We start from the raw sequence: 16,944 nt of genomic DNA, 5'->3' as shown, positions 1-16,944 counted from the left end.
CTTTTTCTCTGTGTAATAATCCATCCATCCATCCATATTCTACCGCTTATCTGGGCTTGGGCCGCGGAGGCAGCAGCCGGACGTCCATCGCTGCTTGCAGCTTTAATTTGACTTGTTTTGGAAAGTCTTAACAAGCCAAATTTTCTTGTTCTGTTGGCAGATGATATTGCTTAGTTCAAATAAAATACCCCTCATTTTTGTATTTTTTTTCTCTTGTTTTTGAAGACTGACTTTTTGCAGTGCATCAAATTGTTTTTGTTTAATTCACAGTTTAATTGAACAAAATCACAATAATAATTTGCACTTACACGGCTGGTCAAATTCTACATAACATTTTCACAAACAGTCATCCGTGTGGGGAGGTGTTTTGTCCAGTGTGAACACACCCTTGTAAGAGGACACTAGCGTAGGCACTAACCCCTCCATGCATTGATGTAGTTGCCATCTCAAGGGCGATGCTTACATAACACTCCACGCTTGTCCCCGGGTTGAGGTGCACCTTATTTCTGTACGGGGTTGTTGCAGCGACTCTTGTGGTCGCCGTGGTTTGATGTCTTGTCTGTCTTATCTTGTACTGTATGCCCAGCAGAGGAGTGTGTGTGTAAACATTGTGAATGCTGCTCAGTCTCTCTAGGTTCCCCATGCCCGCCAGACCCCCGTCAGTGCATAGCACGGCCTCCAGCACTGACTCCGAGGACAGTGATGAGAATTATGTAGCCATGCTCTCTAATATGAAGAACCAGTCAGATGAAGCAGTATGTAACACACAACTATCCTCTGACCTAAGACCATTTATTTAATGTCATTTACTTCTCAACTGTTGTCAAACTGTGTGGTTTTACTTATTTTAAATGTAAACATATACAAATGAAGTATATTCAGATTTGTGTTTATTTTTGTTTTAGGAAATATTTGAATTTGATAAAAATAATAATGAATTAAAGGTTTCAAATATTAAAGTTAAAGTACCAATGATTGTCAGACACACACTACAGTAGGTGTGGTGAAATTATTCTCTGCATTTGACCCTTGAGGGGTGCTGGTCATTGTTCCGAAAGGGGTGGGCCGAAACCCGCTCCAAAGCCCTAAGACTTCTGCGTTGATCCCCAAAACCGCCGTGGGGCTGTCGTGGAGCCCCTGTGCCGCGCGCTCCCAGTGGGGTGTGGGGAACGGGCTCAAACCCGCTCCCCGAGGCCCTGAGACTTCTGCGTATCAACCCCAACGCATGGCTCACCGGGACGCGCTGCCGTCGGTCACAAAGCCCGCTGTGCCACACACGCCAAGAGGCTGGCCGAAACCCACCCCAAAGCCCTGAGACTGCCATCTTCCCGGTAATGATCCTCAAAGGTTGGAATTGGGGGTTAAATCACCAAAAATGATTCCTGGGCGTGGCCACCGCTGCTGCTCACTGCTCCCCTCACCTTCCATGGGGTGATCAAGGGTCAAATGCAGAGATTCATTTGAATGTTAAATATATAACAGAAATACTAAAATATAGATCACAAAAATATATTTACAAATATTCACAGAAAATATTAACTATATATACAAATAAACTTTTTTGATCAACTATTAGTTTTGCTCGAAAAGGATCATTATGTTTTCTTATTCATATGCTTTTTCAAATTTTCTTGTAATCAGACCATATTTTTGTTACATTATATCAGTGTTTCTCAACCACTGTGCCGTGGGAGATTATGTCATGTCACCTATATGGGTTGAAAAACATTTTTTTGTAAACCAGTGATTATAGTCTGCAAATGATGTGTTGTTGTTGAGTGTCGGTGCTATCTAGAGCTCGGTAGAGTAACCGCGTAATACTCTTCCATATCAGTTGGTGGCAGCTGTTAGTTAATTGCTTTGTAAATGTCGGAAACAGCGGGAGGCAGTGTGCAGGTAAAAAGGTGTCTTATGCGTAAACCAGAAATAAACAAAAGGTGAGTGCCCTTAAGAAACGGCATTGAAGCTTAGGGAAGGCTATGCAGAACGAAATTTAACGTGAAGTGACTACAAAGTAAACAAAAACAGAATGCTGGACGACAGCAAAGACTTACTGTGGAGCAAAGACGGCATCCACAATGTACATCCGAACATGACATGACATGGCATTGAAGCTTAGGGAAGGCGATGCAGAACAAAACTAAAACTAAATTGGCTACAAAGTAAACAAAAACAGAATCCTGGACAACAGCAAAGACTTACTGTGGATCAAAGATGGCGTCCACAAAGTACATCAGAACATGACATGACAATTGACAATGTTCCCGCAAAGAAGGATAAAAACAACGGAAATATTCTTGATTGCTAAAACTAAAGTAGATGCAGAAATATCGCTCAAAGAAAGACTTGAAACTGCTACAGGATAATACCAAAAAAAGAGAAAAAGCCACCAAAATAGGAGCGCAAGACAAGAAGTAAAAGACTACACACAGGAAAACAGCAAAAAAGTCCAAATAAGTCAGGGTGTGATGTGACAGGTGGTGACAGTACACCTACTTTGAGACAAGAGCTATAGTCATGCATAGTTAGTTATGCTTTAAAGTCATATCCAACAACTGCGACAACGATTTTTTACTGTCAACTGAGTTTTGTTTTTTCATGACTTCTGCTGGTTGTGAGCCTCCACATTTTTCCAAAGCAACAAATGTGCCTTGGCTCAAAAAAGGTTGAAAAACGCTGTATTAGATGGTAAAGATTCCATCTAACATACCGAAATGATGGTCTTGATTACAAGAACATTTTGAAAAACTATTGTTCTCATTCTATTTATTTTAATTATTTTTTTCAAATATGAAATAATTACAGGTTTCAAATGAGTCACAGGACATAACTTCCCAGGATAAAATAACATACAAACAGCAGTTTTTTCACTGCAACAGTAGTCACAAATCCACAACTTTTCTACTCCTTGCTCATCTCCCCAAACCCAACCAGGCAAGTAGGGCTGCTGCAGACGGACTCCTCCATTTGGTTTTTGTTCTCCTCCCTTTGCAGTTTGCTCTTCCTGCTTTTCTGCAATCCTTTCTTCTCCGTTTTTGGGGCTTTCTACTGTTTTCCAGGTTTTTGTGTTCCGATTGGAGGAAAGGGGCTTCCAGGCTTACTCAAATCTTATCGCGTATTGGGGGTACGTAATGTGAGAAAAGGGGGACAAAGGTCGTATAAAGGTGTAGTATGAGGGACCCCCTACTGTGTTACATTCTCTTTTGAAAAGTGCAGACCTGAACTAAAGTGAACGTAGTAAAAAGGCACAAAAATGATTGCGATATAACAGTACAGAGGAGCCAGTTTATGTTGGCGTCGACATAATCAAACCGGAAAGCAGTCATTGCTTGTACATGGACTTGGAAAAGACAATAAGCAATAATAAAGGATAAAAAATACGTATACAGTACAGGCCAAAAGTTTGGACACACCTTCTCATTCAATGCCTTTTCTTTATGTTCATGACTATTTACATTGTAGATTGTCACATCAAAACTATGAATGAACACATGTGGAGTTATGTACGTAACCTCTTAAGGCCCAAGCTGTTTGTTTACATGCTTTTTTTTTTTTTAGTTCTCTTTGCTATTTGGGCTTATTGGACCCTAATTGGAATAAAAACTAAGAATCATCAGTTAAGATGATATACTTAGTCCATAAGTACACAAATGTGTACTTCATGTTTAGTGACATGCTAATTCTTATTTTTGCACGTTTTTTCCCCCAAATTCCATTGTATGTTATACTCTTCTGACACCACCAGATGGCAGTATAAGTGTCCACATAAGTGGCCATAAGACCCCAATTCAGTAGTGTACACAATTTTGGAAATAAGAGCTAAAAGGTGCTGTCCACGCATGTGGCCACTAAGGCCTTCAACAAAAAAAGGTGAAATAACTGACACACCTTCTCATTCTATGTGTTTTCTCTATGTTCATGACTATTTACATTGTAGATTGTCACATCCTAACTATGAACACATGTGGAGTTATGTACTTAACCTCTTAAGGCCCGAGCTGTTTGTTTACATGCTTTTTTATTTTTTAGTTCTCTTTGCTATTATGGCTTATTGGACCCTAATTGGAATAAAAACTAAGAATCATCTTTTAATATGATGTACTTAGTTCATAAGTACACAAACGTGTACTTCATGTTTAGTGACATGCTAATACTTATTTCTACACATTTTTTTCCAAATTCCATTGTACGTTATACTCTTCTGACACCACCAGATGGCAGTATAAGTGTCCACATAAGTGGCCATAAGACCCCAATTCAGTAGTGTACACAATTTTGGAAATAAGAGCTAAAAGGTGCTGTCCACGCCTGTGGCCACTAAGGCCTTCAACAAAAAAAGGTGAAATAACTGACACACCTTCTCATTCTATGTGTTTTCTCTATGTTCATGACTATTTACATTGTAGATTGTCACATCCTAACTATGAACACATGTGGAGTTATGTACTTAACCTCTTAAGGCCCGAGCTGTTTGTTTACATGCTTTTTAATTTTTTAGTTCTCTTTGCTATTAGGGCTTATTGGACCCTAATTGGAATAAAAACTGTGGAGTGAAAACAATTTCAGGTGACTACGTCTGTGTACATAACTCCACATGTGTTCATAGTTAGGATGTGACAATCTACAATGTAAATAGTCATGAAAATAAAGAAAACACATTGAATGAGGAAAAGGTGTGTCCAAACTTTTATATAAATATATACATTGTTTTCCTCCATTTGTTCATATTTGTATTTAGGTTCCTCTGTTGTCATATATTTCATACTCTGATCCAACAGAGCTGCGACCGGTAGTTTTGTTGTACCGACAACACACAAATACGAAAATATTTCTCCTGAATTTTTACTGCCTAGTAACTAGACAGAAGTTGTGTTGCTGCAGTTGTCCTTTCACCCTGTTTGGCAATAACGATGAAGTCGACAATATTACAACGCTTGTCAACCATTTATTTTTTTTTGCTCCCAATAATAATTTCAACAGAAACAATTGGGCTTGTGTATAAGCTAGAGTTGTCCCGATACCAGAGGTGGGTAGAGGAGCCAGAAATTGTACTCAAGTAAGAGTACTGTTACTTCAGAGATTTATTACTCAAGTAAAAGTAAGGAGTAGTCACCCAAATATTTACTTGAGTAAAAGTGAAAAGTATGTTGTGAAAAAACTACTCAAGTACTGAGTAACTGATGAATAACCTGATTACGGCAACAAATAATGCACAAAATCATAAAAATAGCAATGAGCAAATTCAGAGCCATGAATATCTCTCAAGCAACTAAAACAATAATATATTTTAAATAATAGTACATTAAAATAAAAAAAATAAGGCACATTGAGCCACAATAACTTAACAGCACCATAGGCTCAACAGGCATTCGTTGATTGATTGATTGATTGATTGATTGGTACTTTTATTAGTAGATTGCATAGTACAGTACATATTCCCTACAATTGACCACTAAATGGTAACACCCCAATAAGTTTTTCAACGTTAATCAATTCCTAATAAATGAACAAGTTGAGGTGATCTACCTCATATATACACATACATACACACACATATCATATATACACACACATATTATATATATATACACAGTATATAATTTATATTTATTTATTTTGCCGTTTTTGTTGACATGTTAAAGGTGTTTTAATGAATATACATGCATGTTTAACATATAGATTCCTATCTTTCATGAAGACAAGAATATAAGTTGGTGTATTACCTGACTCTGATGACTTGCATTGATTGGAAGCAGACAGTATAATGCTGATAACGTCCACTTTTTCAAATGGAGGAGAAAAAAAGTTCCTCTTTTCTGTCTAATACCACATGAAAGTCGTTGGTTTTTGGCATCTTATTTGTCCAGCTTCCATATTCGTTTTTATACACTTTACCAGAAATACATTGGCGGCAAACTCCGTAGCTTGCTAGCTTGTTTGCTCTGGCTTTGGTAGACTCTTATTTTGTTAGCGCAGGCGCGATGGAGTGGCGCTTTTATTGTGAAGACAGGAACTGTGCGATCAGTCTTTAGGCTTTTGACGGGAAGTACAGTTGAAATAAAAAGTGTCTTTTTTCTTTTACACTTTTGATTGATTGATTGAAACTTATATTATTAGATTGCACAGTACAGTACGTATATTCCCTACAATTGAGCACTAAATGGTAACACCCCAATAAGTTGTTCAACTTGTTTAAGTCGGGTCATGTGACCGCCTGGCTCTGTTTGATTGGTCCAACGTCACCAGTGACTGCATGTGATTGGTGAAACGCAGGCATGTGATAGATCCTACTTTGAAAAACCAAAACAAACATTAACAGATCGATAAAAATCAGTAGCGAGTAGCGAGCTGAATGTAGATAAATGGAGCGGAGTAAAAGTAGCGTTTCTTCTCTATAAATATACTCAAGTAAAAGTAAAAGTATGTTGCATTAAAACTACTCTTAGAAGTACAATTTAAGTGACTCAAGTAAATGTAACGGAGTAAATGTATCGCGTTACTACCCACCTCTGCCCGATACCAAAATGTATTTAGATACCTATCCATAAAGGGGACCAGAAAAAATGGCATTATTGGCTTTAGTTTTAACAAAAAAATCTTCCGTTTTGTTTCAACATGTTCTATCTACACTTCTGTTAAAATGTAGTAGTCACTTATTTTTCTCTTGTTTGATACTTTACATTAGTTTTGGATGATAACACAAATGTAGGTATGGATCCGATACCAAGTTTCCGATTAATTGATTGAAACTTTTATAAGCAGATTGCACAGTACAGTACATATTCCGTACAATAGTAGTTAGTAGTAGTTAGAAGTAGTTACAAGATCATACATTGGTCATATTTAAAGTCCTCACGTGTCCAGGGACGTATTTCCTGAGTTTATAAACATAATATGCAGTTTAAAACAAACAAAGATTTTGTGGTGCTGAAAAATATCGATCTAATCATAGTATCGACTAGATACGCTCTTGTACCTGGTATCATTACAGTCATACTTGCTAACCCTCCCGAATTTTCCGGGAGACTCCCGAAATTTAGCACCTCTCCCGAAAACCTCCCGGGACAAATATTCTCCCGAAAATCTCCCGGTTTTCAGCCGGAGCTGGAGGCCACGCCCCTTCAGGCTCCATGTGGACCTGAGTGCGACTTTTACTCCGGAGCGATTTATACTCTGAAAAATACGGTGAATAAAATCACCACGCGATAGCCTTATTTAAGCATGTGATGGCAGCAGGTACAAAAGTATTCTTATATAACGCTTCGTCCTACAAAGAGGAGCAAAGAACTGCCCACCAGAGCGAAGGAGCTGGAATTGATTAACGTGGACCCCGACTTAAACAAGTTGAAAAACTTATTGGTATGTTACCATTTAGTGGTCAATTGTACGGAATATGTACTGTACTGTGCAATCTACTAATAAAATATTCAATCAATCAATGGAGTTCACTTGGTAGAAATGATCTGGCTCACTCCCAAAATCGAATCACTTGTTTGTGATCTCTTTTCGTGACATTTCCTGAAAGTTTCATTCAAAATGACCCGAAAGGGAATAAGCGGTAGAAAATGGATGGCTTCTTGAGTTATGTTGCTCACTAACTTTCCCCGATCAGGCTTGTCAAGTTAAGTTAAAGTAGGAATGATTGTCACACACACACTCGGTGTGGTGAAATTTGTCCTCTGCATTTGACTAATCCCCTTGTTCACCCCCTGGGAGGTGAGGGGAGCAGTGGGCAGCAGTGGTGGCCGCGCTCGGGATTAATTTAAGGTGATTTAACCCCCAATTCCAACCCTTGATGCTTAGTGCCAAGCAGGGAGGTAATGGCTCCCATTTTTATAGTCTTTGGTATGACTCGGCCGGGGTTTGAAATTACGACCTACCGATCTCAGGGCGGACACTCTAACCACTAGGCCACTGTGTCAGTAGTCAACACTGCATGGTTGTTAGTGTCCATGCATATGTAAATAGTCCAAACGAGTGATCATTTGTGTATACTTTGTGTTGTTGAGTCTTTTGTTCTTCTTCACATTTTGGGCCCTGACTCTCAAGTTTTGCAACCCCCGTTATCAAATGTTAAGGCTTTTTCTTCGGGGAACGCTAGGGGTGTAACGGTACGTGTATTTGTATTGAACCGTTTCGGTTCGGTACGGGGGTGTACCGAACGAGTTTCTAAGCTAAAGTCTTAACAAGCTGCTCCGCTCCGTTCTGCCTCTGTCTCCTACACAGCACCCAGCGTTGTCCCACCCACACAACCATCTGATTGGTTACATATATAGCGGTAACAGCCAATCAGCAGTGCGTACTCGGAGCGCATGTAGTCAATGCTTCAGCGTCGAGCAGATAGGTGTTTAGCTGGTGAGCATAAGGCAGCGTACTCTCCCCAAATGATAATAAACACCTCCCAGTCAACTACTACTAACATCACTATGAGCCCGTTGACCTTTTAGAAACTTAAACTGCAGCTCAGCTCGCTCGCAGTTCTGGCTTGAGGTGAAGGCTAATTAGCTTTTAGAGTATCGTTAGCTCATTTTCCGATGTGTGTGTGTGTTTTATGGACAGAAAAGCTTTGAATGGCAGGGTCCCTGCTATCACATGTTGATAAAAAATATAACATTTACATAATAAAAATCAACTACAGGCTTCCCAAATGCTGTAATAAATTAAGCAGGATGAGTTGACTTGAAACTGTTTAATGTTGCATTTTTTTATATGTAGAAGAAAAGTTTTGTCATTTTATTTAATCTGAGCAACAATTTGAGGCAGTTTAATGTGGATTAACGTGGGCAGAATTATTATAGTGTTCCCAATGTTAAAAGGATGAAGCCATTGTTTACAAATTTGGTAAATAAATAACTAACAAATGTATATTTTGTTGTTTTCTTACCGTATCGAAAATGAACCGAACCGTGACCTCTAAACCGAGGTACGTACCGAACCAAAATGGTTGTGTGCAGTTACACCCCTAGGGAACGCTGCACACTTTCTTGCGTCGATGAGATATTTCATATTTTAACCCTTGTGAACTTTTCCAGCGCTCGCCACTGACCTCCTTCCTGTTTTTTCGCCGCTCAAGTTGCTTTTTTCCCCCCCCCAAGCCTGAGTTTCCTCTTGCACTTTTGTTCTTGACCCGTCTCTTCTCCTCTTTCCTTTTTGCCACGGCTACTACTACCCATCTTCCCTACTTTGCGTAGAGAGGAGTCCTTCTACTGCACTGTACCCATCACCCCTGTAAAGAGGGAGGTGGAGGAACTTGACAGCGTAGAGGAGGTGAGCAGGGTTGCCAGGTGTTAATCTTGCATGGCCCTGCAGTTATGATGAATAGGATTATTAGTCTGGTTTTAGCTGCACTACACCACTTATTAGCATTGTCACCATCCTGCTGTAGTTCTAATGACTCCACCTTACATGTAGTCAAACATTAACACTTTCCTCTTGGTCCAAATGCATGAGTGTTGTCACAATATCAGACCAGTAGGATTCTATAAGACATCTAAAATGCAAAGCTTTTAAAGACAGTTACAGTGGAACCTCTCAGGTGGAAAATACGTAAGTTTTTACCTATATTGGGAAATAGAATTAATCTGTTCCAGGGTCAAATTGTCAACATCTTAAAGCTGTTATTAACTGTACAACATTATTAATTGCCATATAAATAAATAAAAAATGTAAACACATAATAAAATATTTTTTTAATTTTTTAAATCACATTGATAATGTGCAATGTCAGGGAAATTGGTTACATGATTACCTTACCAAAAATACATGAAATACATATATATTATTCTTCTTAATTAATACAGTAATAAATTAAGGTAACTTAATTACATGTATTTTATTTTGTACATTGTTCTAAACTACAATCAAATTAAACTACTCACCCTGTGACAATTCACGGGAAGGCGATTCAACACTTTTTTAACTGTTATACAAGTGTAAAAACAAGTTAACCACTGCATTAAATGTATTTAATACAATATTATATTCATGTTGTACGCTGTATTAAAATAATTTACATAATATACTGTATAAAATATGTATTAGATGTATTAATACACTGTATTAAATGTATTAATACAGTGTATTACTGTAAATGTAGTAATATACTGTATTAAATGTATTAATACACTGTATTAAATGTATTAATACATTGTGTTGAATGTATTAATATACTGTATTATTACCCTGTAATGCACTGTATTAAATGTATTAATACACTCTATTAAATGTATTAATATACTGTATTAAATTTATTAATATACTGTATTAAATGTAGTAATACACTGTATTACACAGTGTAATACAGTGTATTACATCGAGAGGAGCCAGATGAGGTGGTTCGGGCATCTGGTCAGGATGCCACCCGAACGCCTCCCTCGGGATGTGTTTAGGGCACGTCCAGCTGGTAGGAGGCCACGGGGAAGACCCAGGACACGTTGGGAAGACTATGTCTCCCGGCTGGCCTGGGAACGCCTCGGGATCCCCCGGGAAGAGCTAGACGAAGTGGCTGGAGATAGGGAAGTCTGGGCTTCCCTGCTTAGGCTGCTGCCTCCCCGACCCGACCTCGGATAAGCGGAAGATGATGGATGGATACTTTATTAAATGTATTAATACACTGTATTAATACACTGTATTAAGTTTATTAATATACTGTATTAAATGTATTAATACACTGTATTAAATGTATTAATATACTGTATTAAATGTATTAATATACCGTATTAAATGTATTAATATACCGTATTAAATGTATTAATACACTGTATTAAATGTATTAATATACTGTATTGGATGTATTAATACACTGTATTAAATGTATTATTATGCTGTATTAAATGTATTAATACACTGTAATAAATGTATTAATATACTGTATTAAATGTATTAATATACTATATTAATACACTGTATTAATACACTATTAAATTTATTAATATACTGTATTAAATGTATTAATACACCATATTAATACACTGTATTAAATGTATTATTACACTGTATTAAATGTATTAATACACTGTAATAAATGTATTTACTTATTACGCTGTGTTAAATACATATCTTTTTTTAATACACTGTAGTAAGTGTAGTTAATACAATGGATTAAATGTATTTATTACACTAGAATACATTTATTTAATGCAGTGGATAACTGTAATAAATGAGGAAAAACATTTAAATAAACAATTTGAGATTCATTATTGAAAATAAATACAATAAAGAATTCAATTTTATTTAATTTAATACTTTGTCCTAAACTATGACCATTAAAAAAAAAGAAAAACTTCTGATTTTTTGATGTGTGGTGTTTATGTAGAAGGAAGTGGCTTTCATCCATCTCGCTTAGTAACAGTTGATTTTCATTTTAAGTGTAAAAATGAGTTAAGAGCGGTTGGTAGTAAGCATAAAAACAATAGGGTATGAATCTTTGGACACCTAATTATTAGATTCACGATTCAAACCAATTCTTGCAAAGTAAAATGTGGTATAATACTTCAAAGGAAAACTTTCCAAAACAGGTTACAGGTTCGAAAATCCCCATGTGGCCTAAAAACTTATTTTTAAGAATGTAGTCTTAAAAAAATCCAATTTAAGTTTTTCTTTTTCTTTTTCTTTTTTTTTTTTTAATCGATTTTTGAAAATTTGAAATCTATATAATAAGAATGAACAAGAATCGCGTTCGGATGTGAATTGATTATTTTTGTGTGCACCCCTAAAAAACAAAGTGTAAAAGTAAGTTAACCATTATTTTGTCAGCAAAATAAAATGGTAAATGGGTTATACGTTTATAGCGGACGTGACGAGGTTGGTAGAAGCTGGGGATTGAACCAGGAACCTTCAGGTTCCTGGCACGGCCACTCTCCCGACCTTGCCACGCCGTCCCCCAAAAGTTCTGAGTTGGCTGTTTGACTTTGGAGGTTCCACTGTGCTGGGTGTAGTTAGGGTGGTTGCTATGTTTGACTTTGGAGGTTCCACTGTGCTGGGTGTAGTTAGGGTGGTTGCTATGGTGACAGCACAAGTTGACTTGGCTCCAAGACTGCAGCAGTCCATCGCTGACTCCTTGTTTTTTGTCCGGCGACTGTAGAACACAAAGCTGGGCGCTCCGATGACCGTGGACGGTGGGAGTAGTCCCATGGTGAAGCCAAAGGGAGACAAACAGGTGGAGTACCTGGATTTGGATCTCGACTCCGGCAAGTCTACTCCACCGCGGAAGGTAGGTCTGGACTCTTTTCAGACACGACCACTCTTTCATCTCCAACCTCAGTACCTGAATTAGGATATCGGCCAATACAAACCCCGTTTCCATATGAGTTGGGAAATTGTGTTAGATGTAAATATAAACAGAATACAATGATTTGCAAATCCTTTTCAAGCCATATTCAGTTGAATATGCTACAAAGACAACATATTTGGTGTTCAAACTCATTAAAAAAAAATTTTCAAATAATCATTAAGTTTTAGAATTTGATGCCAGCAACACGTGACAAAGAAGTTGGGAAAGGTGGCAATAAATACTGACAAAGTTGAGGAATGCTCATCAAACACTTATTTGGAACATCCCACAGGTGTGCAGGCTAATTGGGAACAGGTGGGTCCCATGATTGGCTATAAAAACAGCTTCCATGAAATGCTAAGTAATTCACAAACAAGGATGGGGCGAAGGTCACCAATTAGTAAGCAAATTGTCGAAGAGTTTTAGAACAACATTTCTCAACAAGCTATTGCAAGGAATTTAGGGATTTTACCATCTACGGTCCGTAAAATCATCAAAAAGTTCAGAGAATCTGGAGAAATCACTGCACATAAGCGACGATATTATGGACCTTTGGTCCCTCAGGCGGTACTGCATCAAAAACCGACATCGGTGTGTAAAGGATATCACCACATGGGCTCAGGAACACATCATAAAACCACTGTCAGTAACTACAGTTGGTCGCTACATCTGTAAGTGCAAGTTAAAACTCTACTATGCAAAGCAAAACCCATTTATCAACAACACTCAGAAACGCCGCTGGCTTGTCTGGGCCCGAGATCATCTAAGATGGACTGATGCAAAGTGGAAAAGTGTTCTGTGGTCTGACGAGTCCATATTTCAAATAGTTTTTGGAAATATTCGACATCGTGCCATCCGGACCAAAGGGGAAGCGAACCATCCAGACTGTTATCGACGCAAAGTGTAAAAGCCAGCATGTGTGATGGTATGGGGGTGCATTAGTGCCCAAGGCATGGGTAACTTACACATCTGTGAAAGCACCATTAATGCTGAAAGGTACATACAGGTTTTGGAACTACATATGTTGTCATCCAAGCAACGTTATCATGGACGCCCCTGCTTATTTCAGCAAGACAATGCTAAGTCACGTGTTACAACAGCGTGGCTTTGTAAAAAAAGAGTGCGGGTACTTTCCTGGCCCGCCTGCAGTCCAGACCTGTCTCCCATGGAAAATGTGTGGCGCATTATGAAGCGCAAAACACCACAGCGGAGACCCCGGACTGTTGAAGGACTGAAGCTCTACATAAAACAAGAATGGGAAAGAATTCCACTTTCAAAGCTTCAACAATTAGTTTCCTCAGTTCCCAAACGTTTATTGAGTGTTGTTAAAAGAAAAAGTGATGTAACACAGTGGTGAACATGCCCTTTCCTAACTACTTTGGCACGTGTTGCAGCCATGAAATTTTAAGTTAATTATTTGCACAAAAAAAAAAAAGTTTATGAGTTTGAACATCTTGTCTTCGTAGTGCATTCAACTGAATATGGGTTGAAAAAGATTCCATTCTCCCTTTTCTGTCTACACACTGTGTCGCTTTGTGAGTACTCTGTGATTGTGCGTTGCCGAACATGCTCCTCTTGTTGTAAAACTAGCAATGCGCGTAAAAAAATTATTGCGATCCGGTACTTTTCAAACAAGTATAGTACAGTTTTTGATTCATTAGTACCGTGATACTACACTAGTACCGTAATACCATACAACCCTACCACTTTGTGTTGATCTTCCAGTGAACCAAGACCAAAAGCTAATAACTTCTAAGGCTTTCCATTTTGCTCAAAGGCGGGGAAAAATTGTTGTAACACGATAACATAGAATTGTTCAGGGTTTCCCCACGGCAAAAACATAGCCGCCACAGCTGGAAATTAAGTTGTTTTTTTTCCCCTGAAAATAAATAAAAGTAAGATCATTTGTTGTGGCCTCCAGAAGAAGTCATTCAAACACATTGTTTACATCCAAACAATAGTCTTCCTTTCATGGACGTTTTTTGTGAGTTTGTGAATGTCAAGTTCAAACACAGATGACATCTTTTTAACAGACAAAGAAGCAAGGAATCAAACAGAGACGGAATTAAATTTAGCTCAATTGAGGAGAAAAGGTCTGGTACAGTCTCCCACCACGCTCTGACGAAAGATTCCACGCCTCCTCTTTTATTTCGACTTTTTCTGATTACATGGCAACAGCTGTTTTCTAAAGGGGCGGGGGTCGAAAACATCCATCGCCTTTGGTCACGAAACAGTTCAGAGAAAAGGTGCCTGCTTCCTTTCCGCTTTGTAGATCTCAGGTCAAGACAAAATCTTCCTGTGGATTGCAATACATTGAAGAAACCGACACCTTCATGTCACTTCCCATCCTACACGGTGGAGTTTTACAACCCTGGTAGGATCAAAGACAGCGTTTGTCCTCCCGCCGGGAACTCATGGCAACACAAAGTTTTAGTGCTAGCTTGGATACAATTCTTCTGACCGTGAAGCTCTCCGAGCCTCTCGTGATTAAAGCCTGTATACGTCAACTTTGATCCCGTCCCGTCTAGATGAAGAGCAACGGATCCGGCATGGCGGCATCGGACGAGCGCGTGGACTACGTGGTTGTGGACCAGCAGCGGACGCAAGCCCTCAAGAGCACCCGCGAGGCGTGGAACGACGGCCGGCAATCCACAGAGACGGACACGACCTCCAAAGGAACCAAGTGACCCTCACCCATGACATCTCCCCCCCCCCCCCCGGCCGAACCTCCACCGTCTTTGTAGTTCGCACTGCTGGCAGTTTTTTTTTTTTATGGAATAAGCAGCAGGTGGACTGGACTTGTTTTTTTTGGGGGGGGGGGGTACTTAAGACTTTCATAGGACCACCACCAAGTCGACATTTCCTGAAATAAATCCTTAAACAAGACCACCAACCCTTTGCTAGTTAACCTTTTCTCATCACCACTTCTATCTCCACCACGGCAGAAAGTGATTGTGGCTTTTTTTTTTGTTTTTCTCCCCCCCCAACGTAGAACAAAAAGAAAGACAGAACTTGCAGGTGTTCACAAGTCTTTCAAGTCTGGAGTTCGAAAATAAAAACATTTTAAAAAGTGTTATGTAAATATCCAAGCGGAGTTGGTTCATACGGATTCTTTGAGCAGGCGGGACTGGAGGGCGTGCAGATTCTGCAGGGTAGAATCCTGCCCCCGGTCTCCATCCAGCGCCTTACTGTGAGCTTTAGGAAGGCTTTTTCTACAACTTATGCAAAGCTATCAAACTTTCAAGACAGAATGAGAGAGAGTGAGAGTGATGAAACCAGGTACTTGTTTTTCTTTTTAATGTCGTTTTTTTTTTTTTTAAATGCTAACTAAGTGTACAACTCACAATCTAATTTATTTCTCAGTCTGGTCAGTTTGTTTCACGACTTCCATCAATTTTTTTTTTGGGGGGGGGGTCTTCGCATCTTTAGCCTTACTAACCTGTGAATTCCCACCCGGAACGTTCCCAAATGACATGTGCTGTCATCGCTGTATATATTTGTCTTTTACTTTTATTTTTTTGCCATGGATTTAGATTCAAATGTATCTTTTTTTTTTTGACAATGTGCCTACTAAAGTCATCTACTTTACACTTGTTTTGGGTTTTTTTTGCAGTTTCTGCAAAAATGGACTATGTTTTAGCTCTCTCTGTTTTTTTTAATCATGAGAGAAAATGTAAATGTGGACTAAATAAAATCCTTAAACCTCTGTGTTTTTTCTGTGCGACTTCCATCGCTATTGGTCTGCGGATGTCGTTGTGGCTTGTGCAGCCCTTTGAGACACTTATTATTTGTGTGAGACCACAGCTATCAATTATAGTCTGGAGCGCTACGCACGGTGGGTCCGATGGGGTATTCATATGGATATTAAAGTCCCCCATTATAATTATATTATCGGCGTGTGTCACTAGATCAGCAACGAACTCTGAGAATTCATTAATAAAGTCCGAATAGGGCCCTGGGGGGCGGTAGATAACAGCCAGGTGTAGAGGCAGCGGTGTGACAGACCTCATAGTAAGCACCTCAAACGATTTATATTTATTATTTATGTTAGGACTAAGGTTAAAGTTTTCGTTGTATATTAGTGCGACCCCCCCACCCCTTTTGAGCGGACGGGCAATATGCGCATGTGTAAAGTTAGGAGGACATGCCTCGTTTAGCGCAAAAAAGTCGTTTGGTTTAAGCCAGGTTTCGCTGAGACCGATGACGTTAAGATTGTTGTCTCTGATAATATCATTAACTAACAACGTTTTGGGAGACAATGATCTTATGTTTAAAAAAACCTATATTATAGTTAATGGGCTGTTTTAGGGAACTTTTGATAAAATTATCCGTAGTAGCAATATTAATAATGTTGTGTTTATTATGCCCAGTGCATTTAGTATAATTACGACCATATCTAGGAATTGATACGACGGGAATTTTCCGATTGTTTGTTTGTTGCTTTGATAAACTGCACACATCATAGTTAGCCACCTCAGTAGAACACATGTCCAACTCTGAAACACTCAAAGCAGAGAAAACTTGTTCTAATTTAACTGACTCCTTACCCAGACCAGTAGTCTCGCATCTTCCATTTAAATCCGTCTTCAGGATGGAGGGAAGTGGTGTTCTGTGGGGATTAGCCTTCTGCTTTGTTTTTAGCACCGCTCGACATCCGCGTTTCCGATCACACC

General features: G+C 38.9%; 1 protein-coding gene across 12 annotated transcripts in view; it reads left to right on the top strand.

The window, feature by feature from the left end:
- The window catches only part of gab1 (GRB2-associated binding protein 1), a 143,044-nt gene extending 127,067 nt beyond the window's left edge, over positions 1-15,977 (top strand). For 9 of the 12 annotated variants that reach the window (XM_061881166.1, XM_061881176.1, XM_061881169.1 and 6 more), the window contains 3 exons: positions 626-755; positions 12,083-12,211; positions 14,800-15,977. In XM_061881166.1, coding sequence (XP_061737150.1) covers positions 626-755; positions 12,083-12,211; positions 14,800-14,958 — 418 coding nt within the window. In that variant the 3' untranslated portion in view covers positions 14,959-15,977. Of the gene's footprint in view, positions 1-625; positions 756-9,191; positions 9,268-12,082; positions 12,212-14,799 lie in introns of all 12 variants that reach the window. The other 3 variants (XM_061881175.1, XM_061881167.1, XR_009803183.1) reach the window with 2 other exon arrangements.
- The last annotated feature ends 967 nt before the right edge of the window (positions 15,978-16,944 follow it).

Source organism: Nerophis ophidion, linkage group LG20 (genome assembly GCF_033978795.1).
Source record: "Nerophis ophidion isolate RoL-2023_Sa linkage group LG20, RoL_Noph_v1.0, whole genome shotgun sequence".
NCBI lineage: Eukaryota > Metazoa > Chordata > Actinopteri > Syngnathiformes > Syngnathidae > Nerophis > Nerophis ophidion.
The sequence above is the reverse complement of the archived record's forward strand: the minus strand, read 5'-3'. Positions and strand labels throughout refer to the sequence as shown.